Raw genomic sequence first — 17,263 nt, 5'->3', positions numbered from 1 at the left:
TAATTTTTTCCACTAGATTGATTGACTTATACTGATAATTTATATAAACCCTGAAAAATAATTAAAAAAAATTAAAATAAACAATTCTTCCACATTTGATTCTAAGGTATAACACGCTTTTCTCTTTTCTAAGGTTAAGTTTTGAATCTTTCACCCCCTTTAAGCCTTATTTCATATCAACTTTTCATTTGAATATCTGTCATTGTAAGAGCCTTATTTACCTTCTCTTTGCAACCATATTAACCAAGCTTTCTTTGAGATATTTAGGCAAATTACGACAAACTTATACACATTGCATACACAAACTTTTTTCATATCAACAAATAAAGATCCTTCGGCAATTGGAGACAATAAATGAGCTCACAAAGAGGAATCAGGAGCTCAAGAAAAGGATCAAAGCCTTGTGCCTGAGGAACATACATCTGGAAGAATAATTTGAGGGCAAAGGGATAAGATCATTTTTATTTTTTATTTTCATAAATATATGTTTAAATGCAAATGCAAATCTTGTCGTAAAGCAATAATAGAATACATATATAAAAAAAAAAAACATAACATGTCAAGAATTACTTTTAGAAAGTCATGAAATGGCAGACAAAAATGAAAATGTGAAGAAAAAAAAATTCCACGAGAGATGGGATGAGATTGGAAAACAGATAGATTTCCCCACCAAAAAAGCTCGTCACAACAGATGCAACACATTGAACAGTTAACAAAATACTAATTCTACAAAACTTGCTGCCCAATACCTCTATATGTAGGCTTTTTTTTTTTTTTTTTTGGTTACATAAGGGCTAGCAGCATTTAATCGTTACTACTTCTCATGCTCCACAAAACAGGTCATTCTTCTTCATATTTCAATGTTAAACAGAGAATATTTAGGAATCAAGAAAATCTTTTCAAGGCACATGAATGGTGTCTGGTGACATGGATATCATCTGAAGAAGGCTCGAATTTGAAAAGGTCACCTCAAGAATGGGCTCCCTCTTGCCACAATCATCCATGCCATCATGAGTGCTCCGAATAAAATCTTTAGCAACTGTAACCATAGAAACACTTTCAGCTACCCTTCTTGCCAAGCACTGCAATGCGAATATAGCCATCCTTTCTATTTGTTCGCATTGAACTGGCAACTGTTCACCAAATCTAAGTTGAGGATCCACAATTTCATGAAGCCTTCCATCCTTAATTTTCAACAAGGTTAGCTCTAGAAGATGTTCCTTTCTTGAACCTGTTATAAGCTCCAGCAATATGAGACCAAAGTTGTAGACCATTTGTGCATCATGAGAAACTGCATAAGAACAGGATTCATTGCAAATTGGGGAGTTGAGAAACTTATAACTTGCAATTTTGATGGAATATTCTGCATCAATAAATATTTCGCTGGATTTGAGATCATGAAGGTTGATAGGAGGGGTGATCTCACTTTGAAGGAAAGACAGAGCACTTGCAACTTCAATAGCAATGTTAATTCTGTGGTACCAGCAAAGACCATGTCCTCTATGCCGTTGGAGGTGCTCCTCTAGTGTTCCATGTGAGAAAAATTCATGGACCAGAAGCAATGAGTAGTTAGAGCTTATACAGCATCCGATTATTCTGGCAATATTCTTGTGTGAAACCTGGGAGAGAATCTCTATAATCTCCCAAACCTGCCTGAGGTTCTGTTCATTTTCGCAGTTCACTTTCTGCACAGCCACAAGAGATCCGTCATCAATAACTCCCATTTGGATGGTCCCATCAACTATACTGATGAGCTGCTGTTCGTGGTCGAATCCCTTGGTCGCATCATTGAGTTCCTGATACGTGAATAGTCGAGTCCTGCAAGCTTTTCCAAGGATCTTCGGGAGACAGGCTTGGTGATGGTGATCTTTGCTTCTATTAACTGGAACCTTTACAAGGAAACAAATTGCCAATGCTCCGGCAATAAATATTGCGGAAATGATAGCCCCTATTTGATAAAGGATCGGATGAAAGGACTCATGTTAGTCCAATTACAGGATCTAGACAATTGCAATGAAAGAAGAAGGCAATCAAATAAAAAACCTATGAAATATTGAAACAGCAAAATTAAGGAAATCATAAGATTGATGAGCAGAGATGAGGATGCTTAGGTGGATGAGTGGCTTTACCCTTAGAGATAGAATACGAAATGAGCATATACGTGAAAAGGTTGGAGTAGCTCCAGTGGAAGATAAGATTAGAGAGAGTCGCCTTAGATGGTTTGGTCACATTAAACGGAGGCCTTCCGATGACCCGGTTAGGAAAGTTGAGGTTTTAGATTTGTCTTATGTTAAGAAAGGTAGAGATAGACCTAAAAAGACTTGGTTAGAAATATTAGAAATGATCTTTCTTTATTAGATTTAAATGAGAATTTGACTTTTAACAGGACATAATGGCGAAAAAGGATTCATGTAGCCGACCCCACATAGTGGGACAAAGGCTTGATGTTGTTGTTGTAGTAGTATAAGATTGATGAGCAGATCATGAAACACTTGGGCAATAGTAGTATTAGAAGCAACAGGGGTTGTGCTGTCTGGCTTTTCTGAAAACACCAGAGACGACAAGGCGAACAAAAACAGCAGAGCATGACTATAAATTACGAAAAACTAAGAGAGCGATATTGAAATGAAAATAGAAGCCTTCATGGCTTACATTGATAAAGCTTAACAAAAAGGTGTCAGCTTATCACAAGCTGCATGTTGATGTACAATGCTATATATCATTTGGTAATTGAACCTGTATATTATGTACTTAATGCCTCTAGAAACTGGCAATAGAGAATGAGCAAGCATGCATAATGAAAGAAACCTAGTTTCAAAGTTTATACAGCAGATAGATGCTACATACCGACAAGGATGGCAACTCTCTTTTTGCAGAACCTTCCTTTACAACAATCACCATTTGCAGAACGCCCATCATCACTGCAAGCTGTAAACATGCCTCACTCAAAACAATTTCAGTCAGGGAGATTAATATATATAGACATTATTAAACATACAAATGTGAAAAAAGTAAGCTTAGATGTGTCCAGAAGAATCAATAGATATAGATATAACAAGAATGCCTTAGTTTCTTTCTGCTTGGACAACATACATAAAGACAACTGAAAATCTTCCGATGATGAAAAAACTTATCCTATTTGAAAACCCTAAAATGTTAAGTATTAACTCTCACAAATAGGTCTGTGCAAAAAAGGCCGCTAATAGTATCCTAGATCCTGATTGAACATTCGAAGCCATTCATCACTCTTAAAAGGATAAAAGATACAATATACAAAAAAAGTATAGATTATTAATTTCAACATGCCCTCATACTCCTCAACTGAGGGCATTTACAGACTTATCCTCCTAATCAACTCACAATTACAGCTAAACAACTACAAATATAACCACATCATTACTCCCCCCCTCTTAAAATGACCTCATCCTCAAGATCGGACTTAAGTCAATCTAGTTGAGGATGCAACCAACCATTCAGCCAAACTGTCTCAAGTGGGTCCTTCGTATACTTTGGATCCACAAAAAGTTGCAAAAGAAAAAATTTCCCCACAATGCACTTTGAGGAATTCCTCAAGTCCACCCCTTGGTGCCCATAAACAGAATATTATAAATAGGAGCATGATATATAATTTAAATTAGGAATAGGAGCAGAGTATTAAAATTTTTTTTAAAAAAGCAAACTAGCTAAATAGAATGGAGCATTCTATTGAATACGTCATTCTGTTTGGTGCATTCCATTGAATGCAGTATTTTCGGACTTGAATTCGGCTGACTGCGGTGAATGCACCAAATGATTGCGGTGAATGCACTAAATGATTTGGGCATATGGTAAAGAACTAGCCAAATTATTTGACTCATTCTAAAGAATGCACAAAATGATTTGCTAGTTTGAAAGCATTCTTTAGAATGTGCCAAATTATTTGGCTAATTTGCTTCTTTTTAATTTTTTTTAACATTTTGCTCCTATTTCTAAATTAAATTAACACCATGCTCCTTAAAAAATAATCCGCCCATAAATGTGGTGGGAATTCATCTAAACCCAATTTTATTTGATCAATCTTGTGCATTGGTAGCACTGCTACCTTTTGTACAGGTGGATCCCCAAGGTCAGTGGTGTGCACCAATTGAGCTGCCAATAACATGTTGCACATTTGACTCCTCTTTAACTCCAACAACTATATTTGTGATGTTGTTGTGTGCACTAGAGTGGGTTTAATCATCCAAGAGGATATTTGATGATCTCCAAAGAATGGAAAAAATATTAGTAACTATTTGTTCGAAATTTCCTGGGAGTAACAGTGCTGGACCATCCATATACACCATGACAATTATAAAATGTTGCACATCGTATAGATTGTGACACTAACTTAACTGATCAACCTTGACAAACCAATTATGCGGACTATCCCCATTGGAATGAAAAGCATCTATTTTAATGATTCCACTTGTTTCCATAGGTTATTGTTCTTGAATCTTGATGTGCTATTTATCTCTTAGTTGCTTACAGGGTTTGATATGGTCAGTTTGACGCTACTAAAAAAATTAATTTGAGTTCTTGAGACCTAAAATGAAAGGCAAATAAAGAATAATCTACTTTGGACATAACAAGGCTGGTGCAAGGAAATTCTAATGCTGAAATAACTCAAGCACATGTACACTAAATAGTTTATATCGAGACAGATTATGTAATCTTCAGTCGACAAAGAATTTTCTTGGATGAAATTGATAGTATGAAAATCTTTGGAAGAAAATCCCAATGAAATCAGCTGAACAAGACAAGACAAGCAACAGCTCCAATGATGGGATCACAAATCCTAATTGAAAATTTTGAGTTGTTCACACTCCCATAAGAAAGAAAAATATGCAATACACAAGCCAATGAAAAAATTTGCTCATTTCATAAAGACCTCATACTCCCCGATTGAGGGTATTCATAGGCTTACAATGATTATCTTAGGCTAATTATCAACCAATACAAGTGGTGTTACACCAGCCGCACAATCATTTTCGAGAATTTCTTCATTCAAAAGAAGAAGACTGAAAGTTTAATTTGAGAACACTGGCCCCACAGTGGTAGACACTCTTGGATGCCAACAAGCCTTAGCTTTGTTCACCTGGATGAGGACCTACACCTAAGGTACATCTAGAAGTGGCAATCCACCGACATATAACTTAAGAATGTCTTCATAGATGTCAAAAGTGTTTGGCATTTTGTCAAACAAGCTTGAAGCGTGGGACGGTAAGGGTAAGAACCCTCGTAAGCATGGCATCCATAGTTTCCTCCCTTTGAAATCAAATCAACTTCCTCATATACTTTGATATAAGTGGTTTAAATAAATTTGGGTTGATTAATTTAATTACACAGTTAATTAAATTAATTGACTAACTGGCTTTATTATCCTTATCCTCTTTCTTTCATTTCTTGCGTATGGGGGCTGTTATGTCATTTCCCTATATAAAGATCTCGGGTGCCTTGCTAGAGTTGCTACACATGGCGGAAATCGGTATTTTCTTTCTTTCATTGATGATCATTCTAGAAAAATTTGGATATTCTTATTAAAATCTAAAGATGAAAGATTCTCTGAGTTTCTTGAATGGAAATCAATGGTGAAGGATCAGAAAAATATAAAACTTAAGTTTTGAAACTGATAATGGGTTAGAATTTTGTAATGAAAGCTTTAACAAGTTTTGTTCTGATTCTGGATTTGTTAGACATAAAACCGTTAGCCATACTCTTCAGTAAAATGGCCTTGCAGAAAGAATGAACAGAACTCTATTAGATAGAGATAGATGCTTTCTTTTCAGTTCTAGTTTGTCTAAATTCTTTTGGGGTGAAGCACTTTCTACTGCTTGCTTTCTGGTAAATAGAACTCCTTCTAATGCTATTGATTTTAAAACTCCATAAGAATTATGGATTGGTAAACAACCTAGTTTGACACATTTGACAGTTTTTGGATGTATTGCTTACCCTCATCAGAATAAAGGTAAGTTAAAACCTAGATCCTTTAAATGTGTATTTCTTGGTTATCCTATAGGTGTCAAAGGATATATATAGTGTGGGATTTGAATTCTCCTGGTGTTAAAACTATAATTAGCAGAGATATAATTTTCAATGAAAACAGATTGTATATTTCTGAATTTGAAAACAAAAAATACTACAATCAGTTCAGCTGAAAATTCTGATTCTAATAAAGATTATTATGAGTTTGAGGTGGAGCCTCCTTTTAACACTATGAGTTTTGAAAATCCCCAATAATCTATTGAACATGAATGTGAACCAGAACTTGTATCTGAAAACAACCATGACTATTTGCTTTCTCATGATAGAGAAAGAAGGAACATTAAGCCACCGTCAAAATATGGGTATGCAGAATTGATTGAATATGCTCTGTTATCAGCACTTGAATATAAAGATTTTGAACATTTAAGTTACAAAGAAGTTATATCTTGTAAAGATTCAGAATATTGGATTAAAGCTATGCAAGATGAATATAATTCTCTAATTAAGAATAATACTTGGATTCTTATTAACAAGAAAGAAAACCAAAAGGTTGTCTCTTGTAAATGGATTTATAAAATTAAAGAAAGAAACACCAAGAATGAACCAAATATATACAAGGCTAGATTGGTTGCCAGAGGACATACTCAGAAAGAAGGTATTGACTATTCTGAGATATTCTCTCCTGTTATTAAACATACTTCTATCCGAATTTTAATGGGTTTGGTGGCCTTCTTTGACTAGGAATTAGAGCAACTTGATGTTAAGACGGCTTTCTTGCATGGAGAATTAGATGAAAACATCTTGATGGCTCAACCAGAGGGTTTTATTTTAAAGGAAAAGAAAATTTGTTTGTCTTCTTAAGAAATCTATATATGGATTAAAACAATCTCCAAGGCAATTATACAAACGGTTTGATACATTCATGCATAATATTGGTTTTAAAATGAGTAGTTATGATGGATGTTTTTATTTTAAACTTTTGCCTGACAAAAATCTTATTTGTTTATTAATCTATGTGGATGATATGTTGTTAGCTTGTAAGAATAATGTTGAAATTCAAAAGCTTAAATATATCCTTAAATCTGAATTTGATATGAAGGACTTAAATGAAGCTAAGAAAATTCTTGGAATGGAAATAAATAGAGACCGCAGAAAACGTTTTTTGTGCGTCTCAAAAGGATAATCTTCTAAAGGTCCATAAAAGATTTTCTATGCTTGATTCGAAAGCTGTTAATTTACCTCTTGGGGGGTCATTTTAAACTTTCTGTTGTTCAGTGTCCTAATTCAGATGAAGACAAAGATAAAATGGAAAATATTCCTTATGCCAACGCCATTGGGTCTTTTATGTATGCCATGGTCTGTACTAGACCTGTTATGCTTTCTCTGTTAGTGTTTTGAGTAGATTTATGTCTAATCCTGGATTAGAACATTGGAAAGCTGTTAATTGGCTATTAAGGTATATTAAAGGAAATTTGGATGTGGGAATTTGTTATAAATCAAGTGCTGAAGATGTTGATGTTATTGGTTTTGTTGATTTTGATTTTGCGGGAGATTTAGATAAGAGGAGATCTACTACCGATTATGTGTTTGTTTTATGTGGTGGTCCTATCAGTTGGAAATCTCACTTGCAATCTATTGTTGTTTTATCATCAACAGAAGTTGAGTATAATGTAGCTACTGAGGCTATGAAATAGTCTATCTGGTTACAAGGTTTACTTAGTGAGCTTGGTATTTTTCACAATGTTATTACTGTTTTTACAGATAGTCAAAGTGCTTTACATTTGTGTAAAAATCCAGTTTGTCATGAAAGAACCAAGCATGTGGATGTTCGGTACCATTTCATTTGTAATTTGGTAAATTCAGGTGTTGTAAAGCTTATTAAGATTTCTATAGATGACAATCCTACTGACATGGCTTCAAAGGTTGTTTCTCTTAACAAATTTAGACATTGTCTAAATCTGTTAAATCTGTGCTAATAATGGTTTGGAGTTTTGGGCAATTACTTTTATTCCTCTGTTTTATTGTAAACCAAGGTGGAGAATTGATATAAGTGGTTTAAATAAATTTGGGTTGATTAATTTAATTACACAGTTAATTAAATTAATTAACTAACTGGCATTATTATCCCTATCCTCTTTCTTTCATTTCTTGCGTATGGGGGTTGTTATGTCGTTTCCCTATATAAAGATCTCAGGTGCCTTGAAGAGTTGTGGAAGAGTTGTGGAAGAGTTGTGAGATAATCATTCTCTCTATTTTTTCGAGTTTGAGAGCTGGGAGCCGAAAGAGGGTTAGGGTTTTGGTCTGTAGCTTCTTGGGTGAGGAGGAATAAGAGAGAGTTAAGAAATCTGGAGGATTTCTTGTGTGTGTTGAAGAGAGTGGTTTCTCTCTCGTCTCTCTTGCTATTATTCTTTCTTCTCCGAGAAAGACAACCGGAAGGGGTTGTCGGTTGAAAGCTTAAAATTAGACCGTAAGGCTTTATCCTTTTGTAATGCTTGGTTATTTGCTTACATGCAGATAATATCTTTCCTATTTTCATAAGAAAGTACGATTACATTGAAGCAAGTTTCAATTTGGGTTTTTTTCCCTATTCTCTGGCATTTCTCGGTTCCTGCTATTCTTCTTAAGCTTCTTGTATTACTTTTAAAGAGTTGATGAAAGATTGAGGTGGAGGCATTGTATACTGTTATAGCAATTTTATAGATATGTATAAGATCTGTTAGATAGCATATTTTGTTTTTAGCAATTTTTTTAGATTGTGTTTTCGAATATTTGTTGTTTTCTGATTATATAATTATTGTATCCATTTTTCACTCATATTTGAATAAAGAAAGATGATCGAGGTTGCCCCGTGGATGTAGAGTTCGCAAGAACTCGAACCACGTAATTCTATTGCATTCTTTGTTTCATTTTTCCTGGTTATGTTTCTCTAATTTGAAATTATTCTTTCAGTAAAGAAAACAGTAATTTCATTTTACTGTTTGGAAATATTTTTGGATAAAATTTTGTATATATCATTTGCAACTAATCTTTAATCTTCGATCAAAAAAATTTTTAAATGCTGGGCGGTTGAATTCTATCATTCGTGCTCAACATTGTCTACATACTTCATATCCAACATCTACACAAAATAAGTAAGATGACCATTCCAAGTCAAAGTTGTAGCTGCGCCATGGATTCTAAGATCCAAGGCCCAAATCTAAGCCTACGATTGATTATCATCAGAAAAAGGATTGCCTTTTGGAATTGAGGTAGTTCCGTCAAAGACTAAGATCATTTATCTCACTTGAACTTGGTATATTATTCACATCAAACCATGTAAGGGCTTTTATTCTATGTGATATTGAATGGATCTCAATCATTCCTACCGTCTTCCATCATAAAGCATAAATAGACTTCTTCAAATCCACAAAGAACTTGTCTCGCACGATGTTCTGAATATAGAAGTTCCATAGTGAATATCCTTCTTACTTTAGAAGAGGTAGTAAATGTTGATAAAGAACCATCAATAGTGAACTCTGAAATAACAATTTGATATTTGCACGGCTCAACAATAACATTCGAAGAATCACAATCCACATCAAAGTTACATGATAACCTTCCATAATAGCTTGTTATTTGCTACTTATCATAATTAAATGAAACAAAAAGTACCCATTACTAGTGAATTTTGGATGAAATGCCAAACTCATTACTCAAAATGCAGAATCATAATAAACATTATTACTTATTTTAAGAAAAGTACTTGGCTCATTAAAATCCAATGTCCCTCCTTGATCCTTGGACTGGAATGTTAGGCCGGTTCAACCGGAATTGAACCGGCCCTTCCTTCCAAAAGTTGCTGCCAATCCAAGGAGGGCCCGCTAAGGGCCAATTAGAGAAGGGGGGGGGGAGCTAGGGGCCAAACAGGGAAAGAGGGGGGCAGTTAAGGCATGAGAGGGAAATTTGAATTAGAAATTGATTTGGGAAATTGTTGTATTCAATAGTAGGGGGTGTTGAGAGTTAGGGTTATGCTTGATTATTGTTCTCTTGAGAGTTTCTTCTTGGTGTATGGGGCTCTAGAGTTATCTAGAGATTGGAAGAGAATGATCCTCCTCTCGAATTGAGGATCAATTGTATCATTGCTTTTGTTGTTCCCGTTAGTTCTCTTTTTTGCAATAAAATTACTGTCTTGAGAGTTTTCCATCAGATTTTGAGTGAATCGTTTGATGTTTTTCTCTGTCTTTGTTAGGATTTATTTGAAATATTTACTATCATGGAACTATAGCTAACTAAACCTTACTTGCTTAATCTTGCAAGAAGATACAATTTGAGCCATTTGGGTGAGGCCTCATACTAAGTTATAACCAATTTCCTAGTTTCTCAAGGTAAATACCTTTAAAAGTGGTTGAATCGCTTGTACTATTAAATGAAGCAGATTGCCCTTTGAAACAAACCAACTTGCTACTTGCTGGCCCTCCAAATGTTTTGTTTAAGTCAATTTCAAATTGCTAAAGACTTGAAAGTCTAGAAGGTGATATTGATAATCCAAGATTTCCTGGTAAAGAGGTAGCAAATGGAGAGTTTCGTATGCATACATCTTTGCAAAAATCCTAGAATTATGTGTAGAAATCTCTGACAACAATTGTACTAATCTGAGCAAAGCATATAGAAGTAGTTAAGTTTCACCTAACAAGAACAATTCCAATGTTTGGATCAATAGTGAAGAGATTTGCCAAGAAATCTCCGAAAACAACTTTGCTAGACTAAGTAAAGCTAACAAAAGTGTTTGAGTTGCACCAAACAGGCACAATTCCAATGTTTGGTTCAATAGTGCAGGGATCTGCTAAATATGGATTACATTTCTAAGACATGGCTAAAATAAACTTGTAAGAAAACTTCTCTCTCATCTCTTTCTGAAGGCAAAAAGATGTTTCCCCGAGCTCATTGTCGAGCTCATTATGATTTCCGATGTTATGGCTAGTGGTGCCTTTGAGAACAAAGAACTTAGGATTGCCCGAGTTAGGCAATAGATGGTACTCAACTGAGAAGGGTTGTGGCTTCATGATATCTTTGTCTAACTGTTCATCAAACTGATCACCTTGTTAAACTTGCAATAGATTTGGAGGTTGGGACACAAGCATGTTGCTTATGCATTGTCGAAGTTGGTCTATTAGGGCCAAAGGAGTTGGATGGGTTGGCAAGATCATTGATCCATGTATCATAAGTAGCGAAACAAGAAGGTGGAGTTTAGTAGATCACGAGGAACCATGAAGCAATGAAATCATTAGAACATGAGGTTGTGAGGTCTATGCCGAGGCATGAGTTCGAGAGACAACAAATTCAATATGGAATGAGGTCTCCAAGGGGCAGGTTCAAGTGTTGGCAAAGTCATGAGGCAATGAGATCTCAAGGTGGTGAGGTTGAAAGGTCACAACATTTCAAAGCAATGAGTTTGTGATCAAGGTTGGTAGGTTGTGAAGTCTTAAGGCAACGAAGTATCTTCATTGCAAGGTCAATTATTGAGATGTGAGTTCACAAGCGATGAGCATTTCGATCAAGCATTACTTCCCAAAGTTGAGCGATGGTGATTTTTCTACTCTTAATATTGTGGATCATCCGATTGTCAACAAAACGGGCATCAAGCTTCTTCTCTAAAGCTATGATGGTTGCTCGAAGGGCCAAAATAACATCTTTATCTACATGTCTATCCTCCATACCACCGACCATTACCGAGTACTCTAAGCTTTATCACTAGCTAATGTGTGAGAAAATGAACAAGTGTGAGGAAGAGAGAAAAAATAGTCATTCTTCTAAAGAGCTCAATGAAAACAAAGGAAAACGGGGAAAAACCCCAAGGAATATTCAATTAAACCAAGAAATAAGCTACCGACTTCTCCTACAAAGCACACCTATTAATACTTAAAACCTAACAAATTATGCCCCAAGGACAACTAGGAAGAAAAATGACAAGTAAATAAAAAGAAGATAATACTTAAAATATAAATAAAATAGATGGTAAAAAAAAAACTGCTGCATCACTTCAGCCCCTATTAATAAACCTCCAAGTGAGGGTTTTTAATCACTTAGGCAATGGAAGAATAAGTCCTTACTAGAGAGTTTATCAATGCATTGACCACTAGTTCTTTAGTTTTAAATTTAGGTCCAATTGTCATGACTCATGACAATAACAGTGCAAATAGATGGGCCTAAGATTTTGATATTGGGAGTTGATTGTTTCACTTTTAAAAATATAAAGAGGCATTTGGCACATCTAATGACTTGTACTTCAATATCACATTTTGAAGCTTAGATTTATGTCAACATCAAAAAATACTTGTTCAAGTAATCAATGGTCAGCCAAAAAATGGCCGTCAGAATCCTCACTTAGTTGCCCACCATTAACCAAACTTTGGATGAACAAGGCAGACCAATTTGATCTACAACAACCGTTAGTTTAATCCCAACAGATTTAAGAAGCCCGGTCTTCTATTAAAGAGTAACAAAAACAGAAAAGAAAAAAAAAAAACTTAACAGACAAAATTATATGCAACTTCTAAATCTCTAAAACCAATATCAAACGTAGTGTGCACACATCAAGGGCCTAAAATCCAAATAAAGACTCTCGATTCGCAAAAAAACAAAGTAAACTTACTAAAAGGCACAGAAAATCACCTTTGAAACAGCCAATCCCCCGTGCAAAACCATCACCAACAAGCCCAGGTCCGCAAGCACACCGATACCCTTTCTTAACTACAGTTGAATTCACCATTACAGCGCCGTCCGCACAAGCCACATCCTCCAACAACTTCCTCGGCACCGCCCACTCAACCTCAATCCCTCTCCTCGCATTCCCAACCAATCCCCTCTTCTCAACCCAGCTCGAAAACCCTCGACACCCATACTCGCCAAATACTCCAAACCCCTCCCCCGCCTTCCACACGCTCCCATCCGAAAGCGGATAACAGCATCCCTGATACACTCCACCAGTCCCCTCACACCCTCCCACCCTTTCGCACCCAGACCTACACACCGACGAATCATCGCAATCGTACAGGCGAAGCACGTTGTATGGTGTGACGGCAACGAAGGGGTTTCGATTGAGAACCCCAGCAGTGTCATTCAGATCAGCGTACCAGCGGTCGCAAGGGGATGTGGAGTTGGAGTTGGAGTTGGACTTCGATTTGGAGTAGTCGAGGAGGATTGAATCAGAAGTAAGGAAGGCGATGATGCGTAGCTCGGTGGGGCCTAGGGTCAGGTATAAGGAGGAGTTGTGGGTGCAGGTGAGGCGAAATGCGTCGACTTGGGGACCGCAGGATGAGTTGAGGTGGAAAGGGTAAGGAAGGGACAGATCGCCGCAGAGCTCCTTGCAGCGGTTGTTGAAGAGAGCATCACTCACGTCGGCGGCGGCGAGATGGTGCGCGACGAGGAGGAGGTGGAGGAAGAGGGAGACGGAAATGGGATCCATGGACAAACGAGGCCATGTGGGGAGGAGAAAGGAGGGGATTTTGAGAAGGGGGGAGGAAGTGTACGAACTTCGGGAGGCGGAGAGTTGGCGTCCGGAGAGGGGAGATGCGGCGTTGGGAGGAGGAGAAGCGGAACGGGTTTCGGGGACGAAGCCTGGGTGTGCGGGAGCGCAGTGGGAGCATGTCGGACGGGGGATTTTTGTATTTATTTTATTTTTTTGGAATTTGGAAGAGCGTTTGAGGTCTCGAAGATGATGACTGAGTTCTGCGTTGTTAATTAAATTAACCATACGGATCATTAATAGACCTCTCGAAATAGCACTAAACTTTGAATGAAAATTCTTTTGAGAGAATCTGCATAGGATTTGTCTAATCATATAAGATTTCACAGTTTATTTTTTTTTTTTCTAATTTTCTTTACAATCAAGAACTCAAATACTAAGTCCTTTTTTTTCCCTCAGTGAATCATAATAACTTCTCATTAAATTTTCAAATAAGCTTCAGACTTTTGATTCGAGTCTATTTGAACTTGGATTAGACCGATTTTAGTGTGATCGGATTCGTCTAGTCGAAACGTTCAGTTTGACTATAAGTTTGTAGAAATCGGTGTTCATATGATCATAAATTGAATTTTGATAGTTTCAAATTCATGTCTCGAAATTCATATCAGATCAATGTGATTTTTTATAACGTATCAAGATTCAATAGAATTATAACAAAAAAATCAAAGAAATATTTCCATTCCTTTTGAGAAGAATATTGTTGTTTTAAATACATTTAAAACAGTCATCCAGGCATAGCAAGAGTAATGCAACGCAAACCTCATATGCCAATTGCCAAACATAAGAACACCAATTAATCTTAGAAAAATCATAATAAAATCAAAATGCAATCTTTTAAAATTAGGAAACATCACCCCATTCCAAGCAATACAAGATCGAGAAGAATCTTGAATTGGAATATTAACAACATTTAAAGAAACAAAATTATTTAAAGCATCAGGTAAAGATCATCTTCCACCAGAAATAACATTCTTCACTAAACCAAAATGTCAAGAAAAGAGCTAAAATTTGAGTCTTTTTTTTAATTCATCGAACATTTTTTATAGATTACAGATTTCAATTCAATGGTGTTAAGTGGAAACACCACGAGCTATCACTTCTCCATGAGTGATTATTCTGTGCGGTGTTCGAACACGTCACATCATCAGTGTATCATGCATCGGTTGACGTGATGTATCTGAATTGACCTCTGGATTTATCGGACACCGCACGTAATAATTTTTCCTTCTTCCGACTTTGCTCAAATTATGAAAAGTATATAAATTATTTGGATCTGACATGCCTTGTTAAGGCTTTGGCTTTCCTATTGAGCTTACTCATTCTCTGTGTTTTAAATTACTCTGCAAAGCACAATGTTTAATGAGGTTTTGTTGAACAAGCAGGAGGGGCTTCTCCAAAGGCCTTTTCGCTGTTTGAATCTTAGCTTCAGTTCTGCATGGTTGAATTTATGTCTAGCCTGTTTGGAAAGAAATAAAAACTCGTAAAATATTTTTTTCTATTTCTGAGATATTGTAAGGATACCTTCTCTTCTTTGATTTTCTTTTAGAGAAAGATTATTTATGCCTCTTTGACTTCGTTTGGGACGGCTTCCTTCCTGCTTCTTTTTAAGAAAGTCGTCCCAAACGAATCAATTGTTTCATGAATGTGGACCAATCTTGATCAAGTACCGTTGATTCTATTGTTCTTATTTATGCATTTACTTTTATCATTTTCATAGTGTATATGTGTGAAGTGCTACTTTTATTTAGGCTTCATGGAGGACAATGTTTTGCCACTATTTTTTTTATTACTTTCAAAATATTTTTTTTAATGAAAAATTACAATAAAAAACAGTAAGAAAATTATTTCAAACTAAAGCTTCATTTGGGACGGCTTTTTTTACTGCTTCTTGAAGTAGCTTTTTAATACAAATATTTTAATTTTTTAACCGAAAGCTTTATTTGTGACAGCTTTTGATCATTATTTTTTTGTTTATTTCAAGAAATTTTTGTACTAAAAACTGCTTTAAAAGATAGCAATAAAACTATCACAAACAAAACCTTAATCTAAATTAATCATTTAAATGCAATAAAATAAATATTGGCATAATATTTAAGAATGAACTATACCGTATTGAGATGAAGGATCAAACTGTTAATCAGTACCTAGCACAAGTAAAGTCTTTAGTAGACAATATAGCAGCTGCAGGTTCGACGATAGAGCCCGAAGATATCATTCTGCACATACTAAATGGATTGCCATCTTCATACAACGGATTCAAAACCGCCATTCGTACTCGACCATCCAGCATTCCGTTAGATGAGCTCTATTCTCTGCTATTAAGCGAAGAGATTAACATTCAGAATGATAGATCTAAAGACACTACTGCTCCGTCCGACTCAACTGCTCTGGCCACATTCAAAAACTACAGCAACAACCGTTACCCTCCAACTGATCAAAACAGAGCAAACCGTGGCAGAACATCTGGAAACAGATGATTTTCACCGAAAAACCTCAATAACTCCAGTCCCTCACAGCGAAACTTCAACGGTAGAGAGAATGCTGCTCCCCGTATAACTTGCCAGATATGCAACAAGATCGGCCATTCAGCTGCTCAGTGTTGGCATCGTGCAAACCTGCAGTACACACCAACAATGGCTTCTCCACAGCGCAGTTTCTTCACGACACAGCAAGCTACTCCACTCTCTGATTGGTATTTGGATTCCGGAGCTAGTTCCCACCTCACTTCCGATCCTCTTCAACTCCAATACTCGCAGCCATACAATGGAACCGATAACATTTCCACAGCCAATGGCGCCTCTCTCCCGATCCAATCCACTGGTCAAGGAATACTTCCATTACCAAACACCCCACGTAAGCTTCTTCTACAAAAACTTCTACACGTTCCCTCTCTTACACATAATCTACTATCTATTCACAAACTTACAACTGATAATAATTGTTCCATATGCTTTGACACTTTCGGATTTACCATAAAGGACAATCAGAATCATCAAATTATCCTTAAAGGTCGGAGCAAGGACGGTCTCTACACCATACCCTCTCAACCTCACTCAGCCCTTCACACATCTCAATCATCCAGCTTCATCTGGCATGCGCGCTTGGGTCACCCACACCTTCAGCTACTACAGCATTTATCTAGGAAAATCCCTACGTTATGTATTTCCAATACCACATCTTTACTTTGCAACTCATGTAACATGGCTAAAAGCCATAAATTACCTTTCAAATTTAATGAAAAGAAAGTTTCAGCTCCATTTACAATAGTTTACTCAGATGTGTGGGGTCCCGCACCCATTTCTTCTTTAAATGGCTACTATTACTATGTAATCTTCATCGACGGTCGCACACGATTCTCATGGCTCTATCCAATGCGCGCAAAATCTGAAACCGTTCAAAAATTTCAGCAATTCCTGCAGCTTATACAAACACAATTTAACACCAAAATAAAAACATTCCAATCCGATGGAGGTGGAGAATACCAATCAACAAACTTTAAAACACTACTATCTATCAATGGTATTCATCACCAAATGAGCTGCCCCTACACCCCTGAGCAAAACGGCACTGCCGAGAGAAAACATCGCCACTTAATTGAAACCACTCGTACACTTCTCCATGCTGCTCACCTACCTCTTCAATTTTGGATAGAAGCTCTGCTAACTGCAAATTATCTGATCAACAGACTCCCCTCTAAAACACTTAATTTCAACTCTCCATACCAACTTCTATATCAAAAAGAACCATCTTATTCACACC

General features: G+C 36.4%; 1 protein-coding gene across 1 annotated transcript; it reads right to left on the bottom strand.

Moving 5' to 3' along the window:
• Positions 1 to 640: 640 nt before the first annotated feature.
• On the bottom strand, positions 641 to 13,747 carry LOC110102937 (probably inactive receptor-like protein kinase At2g46850). The gene is made up of 3 exons (XM_020831459.2): positions 12,652 to 13,747; positions 2,848 to 2,928; positions 641 to 1,948 (listed from the first exon to the last, which is right to left on the bottom strand). Exons 1-3 carry the CDS (start codon positions 13,739 to 13,741, stop codon positions 900 to 902), a joined length of 2,220 nt encoding a protein of 739 aa, XP_020687118.2. The 5' UTR covers positions 13,742 to 13,747; the 3' UTR covers positions 641 to 899.
• Between the last annotated feature and the right edge of the window lie 3,516 nt (positions 13,748 to 17,263).

This window comes from Dendrobium catenatum, unplaced genomic scaffold (genome assembly GCF_001605985.2).
Source record: "Dendrobium catenatum unplaced genomic scaffold, ASM160598v2 fragScaff_scaffold_315, whole genome shotgun sequence".
NCBI classification, from domain to species: Eukaryota; Viridiplantae; Streptophyta; class Magnoliopsida; order Asparagales; family Orchidaceae; genus Dendrobium; species Dendrobium catenatum.
This window is presented reverse-complemented; position numbering and strand designations above follow the sequence as displayed.